The 15,606-nt window shown below is 42.9% G+C and overlaps 1 protein-coding gene across 1 annotated transcript in view; it reads left to right on the top strand.

The window, feature by feature from the left end:
* The first annotated feature begins 7,970 nt into the window (after positions 1 to 7,970).
* The window catches only part of kcnh2b (potassium voltage-gated channel, subfamily H (eag-related), member 2b), a 113,347-nt gene continuing 105,711 nt past the window's right edge, over positions 7,971 to 15,606 (top strand). Inside the window, exons 1-5 of the mRNA XM_063484343.1 lie at positions 7,971 to 8,046; positions 9,533 to 9,688; positions 10,883 to 11,099; positions 11,374 to 11,705; positions 11,786 to 11,997. Of these exons, the coding sequence (XP_063340413.1) occupies positions 9,550 to 9,688; positions 10,883 to 11,099; positions 11,374 to 11,705; positions 11,786 to 11,997 (900 nt within the window). The 5' untranslated portion in view covers positions 7,971 to 8,046; positions 9,533 to 9,549. The remainder of the gene's footprint in view (positions 8,047 to 9,532; positions 9,689 to 10,882; positions 11,100 to 11,373; positions 11,706 to 11,785; positions 11,998 to 15,606) is intronic.

Genomic DNA, 15,606 nt, shown 5'->3' on the forward strand with positions numbered 1-15,606 from the left:
ATGCCTGCACACTGGCGCTGACGTGTAATCTGTTAATCACATTGTGTGTGACATGAGCTGTGGGTGAGATGTTTGACACCGCCGTCTCACACAGTGTCTCTGGTAGAGAGATGTCCACAGCTTGGCTGTGATTCCTTTCAGGTGGCTTAAACTGTCACACACAGTAACTGAGCCTGAAGGCACTCACATCCTGGAGAGCCTCAGACACACAGCTTCACATTTTATATTGTGTCTGTATCTCCCTCAGACATTTCATTTCTGTGTCGGTATCACTTGTAATGTATTGACTGACAAACTACTATTGATATACGTGTTAACAGGCAGTAGGCATGAGGGAAACTGCTGTACAGTAGTGTACACTGTGTTTTCACAACTTCAAATTGCAGTTGGCAGTGTAGACGAGGCTAAAGCCAGTGTCTACAAATGACACATCTGAGGTGTTTGTGATTTTATGGTCTCTCACTGCTTTAGTCTCTGATCTCTGTTTGGGTGATTCAGGTCTCAGTGTTCCTGTCTTAGGTTGTTCTTGGTAAACTCCAAAGCCATAATATGAAACTAAAACAGTCGCCCTTAAACTGCACTTCTGTGAATATCTATTCAAGGTTGGCTCCAAAATGAAGTCATTCTCCATAGATGCCACATTCAAATGCCAAGTTGTAGTAAAAGCACCTATTGTGCTTATTTTCAGCTCCATATTTTATCATTCTTGGACTTTACAGCAGCAGCTTTGCCTGAGTAATATTTTATAATAAACACGTGATTTATCGTTTACTGGGAAACTGTGTAAAACGAGATGGAAACCCAGACTGTTGGTAGATGGGCCTAATGTGCTCACATCAGTCACAACATTAGGGATATCTGTTTCACTGACATCATCAAAGCCAACGGTAGAAAAAAAAAAGTTTAAAATTGAGCTTTTGGCTGTGTTGCCATATTTGTGGATCACGGTGGCTGGATTTTGTTCCGTGTGTGTGTCCTGTGCCTTCAAGAGTCTCTGCAGGTCCTTCCTGATTGAAGAGCTGGCAGCTGCTGATTGGTTCCATCATCAAGTGGCAGCAACTGACAGCAGCAGCAGACCCGTCCTTGTCCTGCGAACCATCTATGACAAATTTGTATGTCCGACTTCAGAGAATTGCTAAGTTTTGTGTATATTGTTGTAGATAATCTGAAGCAGACGAGAGGACCTGCCTTATTATTTTCTGTACTTTTTCTCTTGTTTATTCAATTAGGGAGTTTGGGGTAGTGCTGCTTTTGTTTGGTTTAGGTAGCACTTCCCTTTTTGGAATAGTTTGTTTGGTTTATTATTTTGGCCTTTGTTCACCCCGGGTTAAAGATTTCAGTTTTTAGTAGCAATAAAATCACCTTGACCTGTAAATTGGCTTCTGGATATGGCCTTGCGGACCGCGGCAGGGTCACTTTCCTTTAACCCTTATGTTGTGCTCCTGTAGCCCCAGAGCGGGGCCCAACAGGCTCAAAGAAACTGATGCTTAACTCATCTTTTGAACTTAAAATGAGCATCCACTTTTCCGACTGTATATATCTGACAGTAAAGAAGGAAAAGCATAAGGTTTGAAGTTACACCTAATAACAGTGTGTCCACAGGCACTGCCTGTGTTACAGGCAATGCTTTCAAAATAAATCCACAATGCATGCGACAAAGATGGTAATACCTGTGGAGAGCATAAATCAGTTTCTAATGGTGTGTTTGCTTGTGTGTTTGTGCATAATGTATTTTGTGCGGGCATGAAGTAATTGTGATGGGAGCCCGTTTCTCCCATGAACTTTTGACCCTCATTACACGTCATCTTTTCCTTGGTTACTGAGCTGTGATCAGACGTGAGCGTCGAAGATCCCAGTCAGTGTCGGTCTCCTCATTTGTCCATCCCTCTCATTCTCTCGTCTCTCCACCTCATCAGTTGTGAAGGGGGAGCTGTAATGAAGCTTGGGAAAGATCTGGAAACAAGGTTGTCTTTGCACTAATATAACATGGTAGTGAGGGAGTTTAAGAGACACCGTATTGATCAATTTCCCGATTTATGTAAATACTTTTTTGGCTTTCTCGTCAAAACAATGGAGGCCCTGCAGTGTGTTTCAAACAGCAAGTCCCTTAAACAAATGTTGTGGTTTTATGGCAGTTGGAAAGAACAGTAGCGACTTCTGTCTTTTATCACGCTCTCGGTTTATCAGATTGCAGTTGAAATGTTTAAAAGCCTGTCTGCCATCCATGCTGTATTCATTTATTCTCATCCTCTCAGTGGCAACTGTCTCTGAATGTTAAAAACCGCCTGACGGGTAAAATCATTTTCACCTTACCTCACAGAATTACCGTTCTCTAGAGTCTAGTTTTTGAATCGCAAATAGCTTTTACGTTTCAGGAACAACCCCGCAGTTGAAGATTTGCCGTTGTAGTAATCCATCTTAAAGTTTCTAGGCCTTAATAAACACCACAGAACAAGCTCCACTCACTACCACACCTCATGCTTCATCCAGGACAGTTGCCCCGTGGGACGGGCCGCCGCTGTAATGGATCCCTCTGTCAGTCTGGAGCTTTGTCAACTTCCCAGCCACCGTGGTCCCCTCAGCTTCACTACATCAATCATATGCACAGCCTCACTACATCTACACAACATTATTTCTCATTTTCCACCAACAGGGGGCAGACCGAGTCACTCAGTGTGGGCTTCATAGGACATATTTCTATAGCCTCTAAATGCTCACGGCATACACACCTGCACAGTCAGACGCACCTTTTTAGTACTTTGCCACATTAACAGTTGTCTCTATTACAGATGAAGGAGGCTGATGAGTTGTTATCTGGACTAGTTTGTCCTCCTGCTGCTTCTTATACAAAAACAATCCAGAAATGGATGCAGGGGTCAACCGTGTGGCATCAGTATCGCTGTGTAATGTTATATCACATATCAGAGAACAGCTGGTGGCCAAGATCAGAAGGATGGCGAAGGTGTGTGTATGTGTGTGGTTGGGGTTTGCAGAACCATATTAAGCGTGTGACTGACAGTCAGCTACACACACACACACACAGGCGCCCATACACCAATTAATTTTTCCATTCTGTCATCCAGCTCCCTGCCCAGCCCTTTTCGAATAACACACCTGTATGAGGCTCGATGCGGCGGTGTAGTATAGCCAGATTAGTTCCATGCCTCTCTGTTTCTAAAGGTAATATATACAGCAGGCCAGGTTGTGTGTGTGCGTGCGTGTGCATTTATGAGTATGGATATCTCCTCCAAAGCAGTTGTTGTGCCCTGCCACCTAGTGGTTCACTAACTCTTTTATATGCAGAGCAGTGAACAGAGGGATACAGTAAGGATCCAGCCTCCAGAGTAAAAACGTGCCGAGCGTGCTCGTTAAAACCTCTCGCCCGTCCTGCTGCCTGTCGTTTGTTTCATTTGCCTTTGTCATCAGAGTCATTTCTCACCACGTCCAAGAGGAACCCCTCTAATCTCTTGTTTTCTTTCTCCGCTCCAAGGAAAAGGAAAGATTATAGCTGTCTACAACGAAGTCCAGAGCAGCATGTAATCTATAGTAGCTTTTTCTGCAGCTCTCTTTTGATTTACAGTGCATATCCATCAACCCATGCTGACTCCCTCACCCTGTCACTTTCTTCTATGGGTGCTATCAGCTAAAAAGAAGAACAATGACATGTTAGGGCAGTTATGAAAATATGGTTGTCAGTATGGTCTGACAGTGGGTTTTTGGGGGTTCTGAAAGTGACCGGCAACATAAGAAGCTACCCTTTAAAATATCTGTGTGGAAGTGAACATGTGAAGTTTTTTCTGCTAAACAGTGATGTGCACTTTGTCACTGTGTGTGTGATACAGCAGAGCTCATCCTCTTACATCTCTGTAGCACTCACAGATCCATGCTCTTTATCCTGTTGTCTCTAATGGACAGTGGACACGGGCTAACAGCTTTGAGAAGCAATGTTCCTGTCCTGATGAAAATGCAGCTATTTACTTACTGTACCAGCACTGTGGCAGAAGCCCGTCCACACTGTTTGCAGGGCAGGAACAGCTGTGACTTATGTAACCAACACTGTATTTGACCACGACCATGAGAAGAAAACAGTTTTAGCGTGCTTCCATGCTCCTTTTATGCTAAATAAAATATACTGGCAGTGGCTTTTCATTTCATCTGTAAATCTTTTTGATATAACACCAATATTTCTCGAAAATCGCTATAATCGAATGTTTATTTTATTTCAAAAGAATACAAAAGAAAAGAAGTGTGAGAGCCAAAGCTACTTGAAGGGATACACCTCATTGTTTAGAGTTCAGTCAGCATAATTCCTACAAATGCACACAGGGATACGTGACGTCTGCTCTGTGCTGCCTACAGTGTGTAGAGGCAGCTGTTGTCCAGTAGGAGGCGCCAATGCAGAACTTTACATTGAAGTCCCAATGATAGTGCAGGTATAGAATTTACATGGCTGTGCTTTCAGCATTCAGTGGTAGTACAGAGGAATTCATAAGTTTGTTATGTCAGAGAGCAGTGTTTCATAAATAAATAAATACATTCGTATCCTTCACTTGGTAGGCACCTTGCTGCAGTTGAAAATCTTTGTTGTTGTTTTTTTTAAAGGTTTAATATCTAATTGTTTGAATATTCATTTTTTCCACAATCACTTGATTCCAGTGCTGGATTCTACAAGCTTTCATCCCTCTTAGCACATCACTGCCTTTACTCCAGCACAGAACGGAGAAGCTGCCTGATGGGCTCCGCAGCAGCGGGAGTGACCCTGACCTCTAATCCATCTCAGTGCAGTTATAACATTGAAGGAACCGTTGGCCTTCACAGTTAGGTGTGTTTTCACATCTGATTACTTTGGGGCAGCCTAATCTCTGTTTACTGTCCTCCAATCCTCTGTCATCTCCTACTAAGCTGGAAAAAAGATCTTCCTCAGCAGTTAATCCTTCCTACCTTGTCCCTCTAAGCCTATCAGGGAAGAGTACTGTGTGCCACGCAGTCAGTCATGATGATTAAATGAGTATCCTGTGTGCATAGTGAATACAAATGGGGAAATAAAACATTTGCTTCATTTCATTAGTCTGCACCGGTTTTTTTGCATTACATCTATTTTTGATTCTTTTGCATGTATTTCTCTGGATTTTTAGTAAGAGTAATGACACAGTCACTGTTAATGTTTCAAGGTTTTCACCACAGGATCCACCACGCTCCAAGTCCATACCAGTCAAAGCTGGTCGACTACCTGTACGCAAATGTGGGAGATCGCCATAGCGAAAGGTTTATGAAAACATCAATCTAAACCACTTTAGTCATTTTTGGTACTTTTTGGCAGTGGATACATTGTAGAGAGCAAAGTGATCAGTTGTGTTCATCCTGTCCCGCTGTCACCAGTGCATGCTTGTAGGGGCTCGTTTGATCGCAGGTCTTTATCTTCCAATATAAACCCCCGTGAGGCAGCTGGTTTTGTGATTTGGTTCCATATAATTGAATTGAACTGAATTCATGTTTACAAGGAAGGATACATTTCTAATTTGTCCCCCCAAAACCTTTCTGAATATTGGTAGAAACTATTTTCTCATTGTTGTTCTTCATTGTATTGATAAATAATCCAGCTGATTAATAAATCCAAGTAAGCCTTTAAATGTTATATTTCACAGTGTTTGTCCTTTCAGTTGTCTACACTGCTGTGTATGATGCTGGGCTATCCCTGGGTCTGCCATGTGCAGTTTGCTTTTTTATGTGTTTTAGTGCATTGTAATAATCTCCTAGAGCTTTGTAAATCAGCAACGGTGAATCAGATTATCAGCTGGAACATGTTGAATTGGAATAAATCCAGGCGGAGCATTTAGATGAAATGGCATTTGCCCCGTTAACCTCAGAGCTCAGTTCGTTTCAGATGCTCTCGGAGGAAATCTTTTACAGTAGACAGAGACGGTATGAGGGTCAACATTCAAAAAGGTCTGATGTTCCTGAAGTACGTAGGCGTAATCCTCCATTTGCACCACGCTGCAAAATTTAGGGCACATGTAGACCTCACACTAATCTGTAATGTAAACCATCACTGGGTGCCTAACCATACCCAGATTCTACCCCTAACATTTTCTAAACTCTTAAACAGCAATGAAACCTCTCAGCGTCCACCAGGTGGATCGTCACCTGTTACAGGTTGTGTTTATAGGCTTAGGGTAAGGTCACATCTAACCCTTCAGAAGGAAATTTCACCTATGTGGCAAATCCAAATAGAAATCTTATAAGAGACCGAATAGATGTAACTTGATTTGAAAGGTAACATATTCCCATTCTGATGCATGCTCAATCATCCGGGTAAAGAAAATCCCAAAAGGTTGATTTGGGGGATTTTTTTAAACTAGTTTTGTCTTATGTGTCTTTTTCTCTGTACCCTCACCTCCAGCCAGTGGGCGTCCCTGAGTCTGGTTTTGCAGGTTTCTTCCTGTTAAAGGGGAGCTTTTCCTTCTCGTGGTCGCTCTGTGCCTACTCATGGGGATCATGTGATTGTCAGGGTTTTCACTCGAATGCTATGGAGTTATTACCTTACAGTCGAAGCGCCTTGAGGTTACTGTTGCAGTGGTTTGCGCTATGTACATATATATATATATCTTCCTGATGTTGCTGTCATTCGGAATGTAGTGATTCCGAATGACAGCAACATCAGGAAGAAGGAACACGAGAAGCTTAAGAAGTACCAATGCTGGGGTACTTCTTAAGAAGCTGGAGAAGATGTGGAGGGTGAAGATAACAGTGGTCCCAGTGGTAATCGGAGCACTCGGCGCAGTGACTCCCAAGCTAGGCGAGTGGCTCCGGGAGATCCCGGGAACAACATCGGAGATCTCTGTCCAGAAGAGCGCAGTCCTAGGAGCAGCTAAGACAGTAATAACACACTGCTGGATGTTAATGAGGAGGCCCTGCAACCAGAGTGGAAGTCCAGGTTACTTTTGTACTTTAGTGCATGCGTGCATTCATGTTAGTTAGTGTACATATTAGTAAATATTACTAAATCTGTCACCCACAAACTTTACAGCTTTCCAAAGTGTTCCCATGTATACAGGAATGATCCTGACTCAAACATGGGACCTGTAATGATTTCCTATTAGACTAGGAGCTAGTCCTGAAACTCGGATTATTAATGTCTCTAATGTAATTATATCAGTGAGGGAAAGATTTAATCCACATTAATCTGCTGATAATATTATAATTTCAAGTATTTTTCAAAGAATCTGCTGAAGGAGACACAAACCCAGTCTCAGCGGGTTAAAAGCTGGTGTACTCCCAGTGCCAGTCCCGAACACAGACAGACTCCATCCTGTTTCTTCATCAGTTCAGTGAATGATTATGAATGATTGTTCATATTTAATTCAGAAAAATAATAAAAGAGTTCACATTACTTAATAGCTGAAGCATTATTGATTTAAAAAAATGATTGAAAGATATTCTCAGACATTCTCTGCAATATCTTTTACTTCTCACTCACTTTTTCACGGGACAGTCGCTTGCGGTGGAAACCAAAGCTTTCAAATGGCTAGATTGTGTGCACGTTGTCCTTGTCACGTGGATGCAGAGCTTTGTAAAGCAGCTTTGGGGGTGATGCTCCAACACCTTCAGCGATTAAAAAAAGAGAAAAAGAAAAAGCTACAAATGCACAGGGAACGCTGTTAATGACACTGGGCATGAATGGACATGACCCAGTGACTTATGAATGAACATCAGCCTGGTCATCTATACACATGTGCACATATAAGCACGCATTTAAACTGGCACATATTTATATGCGTCGCTAGATATGGCCAGATGGTGTAATCCTCTACTTTCCCCTGGGTTTCATATTTTTTCCCCTCCTGTGTTGGGATTATGCTGTTGTCCAATCAGATTTCGCCCCACTCTCCAGCAGTGATGTGAGATGAATGGCAGGCTGGTGGGTGGGTCAGGCAGGCATGCAGTAGATCCTGCACGTTGGGTTGCACGGAATACCCAAGTGCTCCATATTGCGAAAACTGCCACAGCTTCCGTTTGTGAGGGTGCTCACTGACCATCACTCTGCAGGTAAGTTGCAGACGGGCAGATCAGGTATGAGAGGGAATTTGAAAGAAACCGGCTAACCGGCAAACTTTGTTTGTGGCCAAGGCGTCCATGTTTAAAGGCGACAGATAAGAAAAGAAGGATTACGGTGCAAAACTAAAAAGCTTAAGTTCTCAAAATGCTAATGCACTTTAAATTGATGTTGCAGACTGGATGCATTTCACTGTAGGATTTGTTGGTGTGACGTTTGGAATTACAATGTCAAGAAAAATAGATTAAAATGTATTTAAACAGTGTGCAACAGGAGGACATACTTCATAGATCATTTTCAGTAAAACAAGAATATTTGAGAGTAAATTTATAGAATTAAATCCTTTCTGTTCAACATGAAAAGAAAAAATCAGTTTACATGTCCACTTTCTGTACTGTTTGAATCATGGCATGCATGTATGTATCATGTATTTGGAGTTTTTGGAATATTTTGCAGTTATATTTTCAGTGTGCATCTCATGATCTTCTTTGAATAGGGGCCCAGTGCTCATTTGCCACATAATTCAGTAACCAGTATCTTATATGTGTGGTTGAGCTTTTCTTAATAACCAAGTGGAACAACCTTATTTACATATATGATGGACTAATATGTTTGACTGAGTTCAGTATGTTTTTCATGTGTAATTTTGTATTATGTGCTGTCATATTTGGGATGTCTGTGAGGATGTCTGCTTGGAGATAAGATTAGTTAGCCAGACTGATACTTGAGTCGAGTTTCTGCTCATTTTTTAAGGACAGAAGGAAACTCTGTCATACCGGCAGCACAGATTTCACTGTGCACACAGAATGTGCTTAATAGATGTCGTGAAATTTCCTCCACTTTGATACTATATTGCAGTAGTCTTGTCTTCACTTCTTTCAGTCAGATCATCATTTTACATTACGCTGCTGATGAGGATGATGACGATGCTGCTGTGTGTATACATGCATGTTAATGCAATTGCAAGCTCACATTCACGGTGTCAAAAGCAGAAGAGCAGCTTATTTTGTGTTCGTGCGACGCTCTCCTGTATGTGGTTTCATTTTACGCTTACTTACTTTACGCTGTTTTAGCACTCGTGTGGCAGATTAGCCTCGTATGGAAGATGGTGTGTGAGCTGATTAAACACAGATGCACATTTGATAAGGAGAGGGAACCATGTACTTTTGTATATTTGAGTGTGTGTGTGAAAGCAGGCCTTTGTAATTCACAGTGTGAAATGCACGGATGCATTTGAGACGCTCATAAAGCACACGATTCAACAAATTGATTATGTAGACATTCACAAAGTCATTACACAAAGCTTGAACTCTGACTGAATTCTGCTCTTATCTGTGCTTTGATGTTGCTCCAATAACACCACCACTGTAAAGTAATTTGAAATCAAGTTTTAAACCCTAAACTACCTCGCTACCTGTGCATGCCATCATAACCTGTCTCAGTGCGACAGAGGCTCATCTGCTGCTCTGCCCCCTGCAGGCCAGTGCATCCTGTGTATGGTGGATGTGGTGCCAGTGAAGAACGAGGATGGCGTGGTGATCATGTTCATCCTCAATTTCGAGGTCATGACAGACGAGTCTCTCCGAGACCACAAACAGGAGCTGAACCACCGCCTGCCCACCTGGCTCGTCACAGGTAACCACGAACGCAATGTTTGATGTTTGTCTGTTCTTCTCTGTGCTTTTCCTGTAACGTCACCGTTTACACAAAGACAAGAAAAGCATCTCTGACACCCTTATGTGAATGCAGGTTTTGTTTCTGTTATTACACCACTGGTGTCAAACATAAGGCCCTGGGCCAAAATTGGCCCAGCAAAAACTCAAATCTGGCCCACTAGACAGATTTGGAAAGTGTGACGGTGTGACCCTTTGGAAAGGCTCCACAGTAAAAAACATTAATTAATGTAAAAGTGACATTTGTAATTTGTAATTACTTTGTAATTGCAGTACAGTCAGGGTGATGAGCTACCACGACTTTTTCTTTCATTTCACCATTTTTTTCTTACAGTTTAAATCCAAAGAATCACACTGACACATTGCTTTTACTGCAGCAGCGTTTGTTTATCATGTAGAAAATTGAAAAATGTTTTCTTATATTTTGGCATCTCAGCTAAATTTGTGGTTAAACAGAAAGGGCAGCTTCACTTGTCTGTCCCACCTAATATCACAATGTTGTGTATGTGGCCCGTGATGCATAATGAGACACCATAGCTGATTATGTTTTCTCTTTGGTTTAGTGAGGTATAAGTAGACTATGTGCAGTAAGTGTAGTTTGTGGCTCAGTGTGGAACATTTTCGGGATGTATTTCTGCTTATTTAAAATTCCCATGTTTTTTAATCCAAATTGGACGTGATGCTCACTTTGCTTCACCTGGATCAACTGTTCATTCTGCCTTCCAGAAAGACCAGGTGGTCCTGCTATTATGAGATGCTTTTGTTCTTGTAATCCTGAATATTTGTGTTAAATGTAGTCGTCGATCTATGCTCTTAATGTCCTAGAGGGATAACCCAGGGGAACAGCATCTGGAATAGGACACAACAATATCCGGAATCAAGTATCTCATAACTTTGTGGCTAAACCCAAATTTTAATCCGAGTTACTGCCCCTGCATTCTGGTCGATTGGTTTTGCAGCTTTATTCTGAAGGCTGATGCATGTTTAGCTCTTTCTCTGTCCTAGCATGACGCCTACCACTGAAAATATCCTCCAGCTGTTTGTACTTGTCTCACTATTCTAATATAATACCCATTTCTGCCATATTGGAGATGCACCTGTCGCTCTCCAGGTTATAGTCTTATTCTTCACCTTCCCTCCTCCGTCTCACCACCAGGTCGCCCGCGAGGCTTCAAACTGCGTCTCCCCCTGCTGCGCTCCCTGTCCAACAGTAAAGCTTCTCTGGACGACGCAGAGGCCGGACACATCCCCACAGCAACGCCGGTGTCGCTACACCCAGAGGAACACCGTAGCCCCGAGTCCTTAGGTCTGGGGGAATTTCTGCCCCTCCCCCCACTGCCACCAAATCACCAGGAGAAGCTGAGTGGAAGCAGGTAGATGCTTGATTAACATGTTCACATTCTAATATCACTCTAAAGCTAATTTCAGCTTTAAGCTACAGGTTGCTGCAGACACTGGCTGCAAAGCTGCCGGCTGTCTTTGCCTCATCACCTCTGCTAACTCCAGTCACAGGAATAAATCTCTAGTGTTTATGGCCTTTTTGAGCTAATTATGAAATTCTTTGACTTCAGTCAACAAACCAACGGCTGATTACCAGACCACTGGAGTGTCTCAGATCTGGAAATATTCATTGTTTGTGTTTCCCAGGTCAGCGCTACAGAGTTGGCCTGAAGACCGCCAGGAAGACCAACGCACCTTATTGTGCTCTGAGCCTCCAGTAGCCGTTCCACCACATCAAACCCACGGAGCCCACCTGGTGGGTCCCCTCACCCACTCCACACCCTGCGTAGCACCCCACCACCGGCTCAGCCTCAACCCCGAAGGCTCGGCCTCCAACTGTTCTCTGTCGCACAGCCGCTCGCGAGAAAGCTTTCACAGCATGCGTCGTGCCTCCTCCGTAGACGAGATCGAGGCCATGAGGCCGGAATGGGATCGGAAGAACCGGAGGGCGAGCATCCGGCCAGCCAGCAGCAGCACCGGTGAGAAGGCGCAAGTGGGATCAAATGTTTTCCTGCTGGTTTTCTTACCTGATTGTTGAACTTCATTTGCATATTTCCAGGTGCAGTAAACAGCAAGTTGAACATACTGAACTCCACGTCAGACTCTGACCTCATGCGGTACCGCACCATTTCCAAAATCCCTCAGATCACGCTCAATTTTGTGGATTTCAAACCGGACCCACTCATTGCTCTGCCCTCGGGGGAGATGGACATCATAGCACCCTGCAAACTCATTGACCGGACACACAACGTCACAGAGAAAGTCACACAGGTAGGACACAGTCCATGTGCAGTGTGCCCGATGTCCAGCAGAGGCATTATTTTTGTGACATTTTGCCAGCCTGCATAAATCATTTAGGGCCTGCAAGCCATTTGCACTTGTTGTAAGTCTTTCAGGGCAAAAAGTGCTTGAGTGAAGGCCACTGACCGAGTTTCAAAGAGATGATGATGCTGAAAGGTGGCAGGCCAGTAATCTACTTACTTATAACAGTCCAGAGGCTAGGCATAAGCATGTACTTCTGCACACATGAAAAACTGTATTTTTTCACGTAATTTGCTTAAAAAGACGCAATAGACACCTGTACTGAACTTCTAAAAAGCAGGACAGGCTCATCGTTCTGCTGTGCTACCGACTGCTGCATTTACCAAGCAAGGCATCTCACCCCAGATCAGGTTCTTGTCTACTTTGGATGCAGCTGAGGATTGTTTTTGGGTTTTTTTAACTCAGAGGACGATGATGAGCATGTGAGTTGGGATGTGCCATCACAGATTACCTATCCTTGGCTCACAGTGTGCTGAGAGTCTTTGAACTGCTATATAGACTTTACATGTGCATATTTCTGCGTCCCAGTATGTGTTCTTACAGAAGTGACATTTTCAGCTGATTGATGTTTGCATTCGTAATAATCTGCTTTTTGTTAGCAAAGTAACATTTTTATGTTTTTTTTATTAACGCCTGAATCTCCTGCAAGATCCAGAGGGCTTTACTTCTATCGAAACGTTATCATGCTAAGGTGCAGCTGGCAAGATCAAAACATATGTGTGTGTGTCTGTGTGTGTGTGTATACACGTGTATTAGCCAATGGTGCAGTTATGATACAGTGCAGATGGAGAAAGCAGTACCAGCTGTGTCTCCAAATGTTATAGAGTGCTATTTATAGAGCTGTTAGAAGAAAGGAAAAATCACGAGATGATTTTGTCAGCACATATACGTCTGACATCCGTGTAACCTCCCTCCTGTACGACTTTACTGAATGAGAAGAGAGATAAGAAGAACAGCAGGGGGTAATGTGGAAGGAAAAGGAAATCCTACCAACCATGAGCCCCTAATAACATCACATAGTGGCTGAGTGTTTTTCTATATTTGTTGTGAAGCCCCATACGTTCCCTAAAGTTCCCTAAAGAACTGCCTCCGCCTGCCCTCTGCCCTCTGAACTGTGGAGTCCAAAGTCTGCTGTTTGTCAGTCTAGTAAGGGACCACTGTACCTTTAGACTCAGCTGAATGTACGACTGTGGTTGAGCTTTAAAGCTTTGTACTCTCCAGTCTGTGTGGCAAATGCCTGGCAAACAGGGCAAGACTTATTGTGAGAAGAGCGCCTGCCTTTCCGGGCTGTGCCTGTAGATGGCAGCATCAAATAGTGTGATTGACAAGCTCAGCGATCCCTCAGAGCAGCAGAAAGGAGGATGCTGAACGGCAAACAAGGCTAAATAACTTACATGTTTCAAAAACATCTGATGTCCTGAGGAAGAACTCGTGCAGACATTTATGAGCTGCACACACTCAAACTGACCTTCAAATGTTGACTTCTGTATGGGGGTATAAGAAGTGTGATGACTGACGTATTACCCAGTTTAAAACAGTGGACAGATATTTCAGTAGGGAAGCATGAGATGATTCCCTGAAAGCAGATGTCTTTGTCAGTTTTTAGGGACAAACATATACAGTGCAGTGATGCTCCTGGCCTTGGTGACTATGAGCCCGTTCTCACTCCCGAGGCGTAACATCCCGACGTTTTGTCACGTCCTGCGGCGTTCCTGAGGAACGCGAAAGGTGACCTTCCACGTTGTTATGGTACGCGGCGGTTTCCAGCCCTGTACTGCAGCCCTAAACTGAACCTTATCACTAAGCCTAACCATAACCTTATGCCTAACCTTAACCATAACCTTATGCCTAACCATAACCTTATTCCTAACCTTAACCAGTATCCCTACGCCTAAACCTAACCTTATCCCTAAACCTAACCATAACCTTATGCCTAAACCTAACCATAACCGTATACCTAAGCCTAAACCTAACCTTATCGCTAAACCTAACCATAACCTTATTCCTAACCTTAACCAGCACTTGAATGAGGTGAAATAGTGTTTTCTAAAGCGATTTTAAGGGAAAAAGCGAAGATGTGTAGATTGAGTCCAAACGGTTCTCATGTGTCCGCAGTTTTCCGATGTCGTGACGTAGGAACGCCTTGGGTGCCCGAAAACGTAATATGTTGACGATTTGTCACCTAGCGTAAAATGTTACGATTTGGGAGTGAGAACGGGTTGTGACTATAGTCATGTGTCATAATGGACAGTTATTTAACTTACTATTTAACTAACTAACTAGACTACAACACCCATACAATATACCCATACCTACACATATATCCTTCAGACACATGAATGCCCACCATAGGCAGCCACACACACAGCAGGCTGAAGCTCTCTGATACCCAGAGCTACTCACACATGCTGGCTCTTGACTCAAGCGTCCTGTCACACCCATCTTAGAGACTTAGAGCGTTTTATTGTCATTGTGCAGTTTCTTGCACAGCAGAATTGGGTAGCTGGACCACAAAGGTGCAAAAGTAGAGAAGAGAAAACAATATACAACGAGGGAAAAACATAAAAAGCAATATATATGTATACATATGTGTGAGTGAACTACATACATGTTGTATGCATAAGAAACATTGAAACAGAAACATTGTGGGGCTGTATACAAGGGCAGTTATATAATATAATAAATAAATAAATAATAAGATTATTTACATTAAGATATAAATGGAGCGATGGATGACACACACAGCAGCAGAGCCGTGGGACCGATCATTACTATCTCCTAAAGATCTAACAGAAGAAATATAGTTTGGTTGGTGTGTTGTGTAATCGTGTTATTGTGATGTTAGGGAGATGTGTGCAATAAACGCTTTTAAGGCTGATGGATTTTTGCGTTTCCACTCCATTGTTTTTAAAAACAAATGCAAGAATTGTGTTTTGATTATGTGGCATTACAGAAGTTGTAATTCTTTGTTGAAGTCGTTATGACTTTTGCGCCTGTCATTATTTACTACACAGTGTGTCGCATTTACTTTCTCCCATTCTAAGTGGCAGCATTGTAAGTGTGTAAATTTATCTGGAATACAGAAACCTCAGAAATCCCACAGTGGGGCGACAAACTAGATTCCTGCCTCTTCTCTCCTTTGCAAATTGCAGCATTCTGCATTTTCTGATAAAGAAATGACTTGTGTCACTCCCTCAGGTGAGGCTGATATCATGAGAAGTTCACTGAATAAATATGTCAGGCCGTGTGTATTACTGATGAAGCGTCTGTTTAAAGCTATGATGGTGAAGTTGTTTTGTTACTGATGAGCCACCGATCTCTGAAAGAGTGAGGTCGCAGTACTAAAACCCATTTTTCTACATTTCACAAGTCTGTTACTGTTCATATTAAACCATAAAAAGCGAAGTGTGGCTTCTTGGAGCTCTGCTGGTCTTTACAGGCCAAACAATGATGCGCAGGTTCACTTCCAAATTAGAAACAGAGTGGGAGAGATATGCAATGTAATGCTTTAGAGGATTCGGCCCCAGTTACGCAGCACATGCAGCTGAGCTCAGTCAG

The sequence above is a fragment of the Pelmatolapia mariae genome, linkage group LG9 (assembly GCF_036321145.2).
Source record: "Pelmatolapia mariae isolate MD_Pm_ZW linkage group LG9, Pm_UMD_F_2, whole genome shotgun sequence".
Classification (NCBI taxonomy): domain Eukaryota; kingdom Metazoa; phylum Chordata; class Actinopteri; order Cichliformes; family Cichlidae; genus Pelmatolapia; species Pelmatolapia mariae.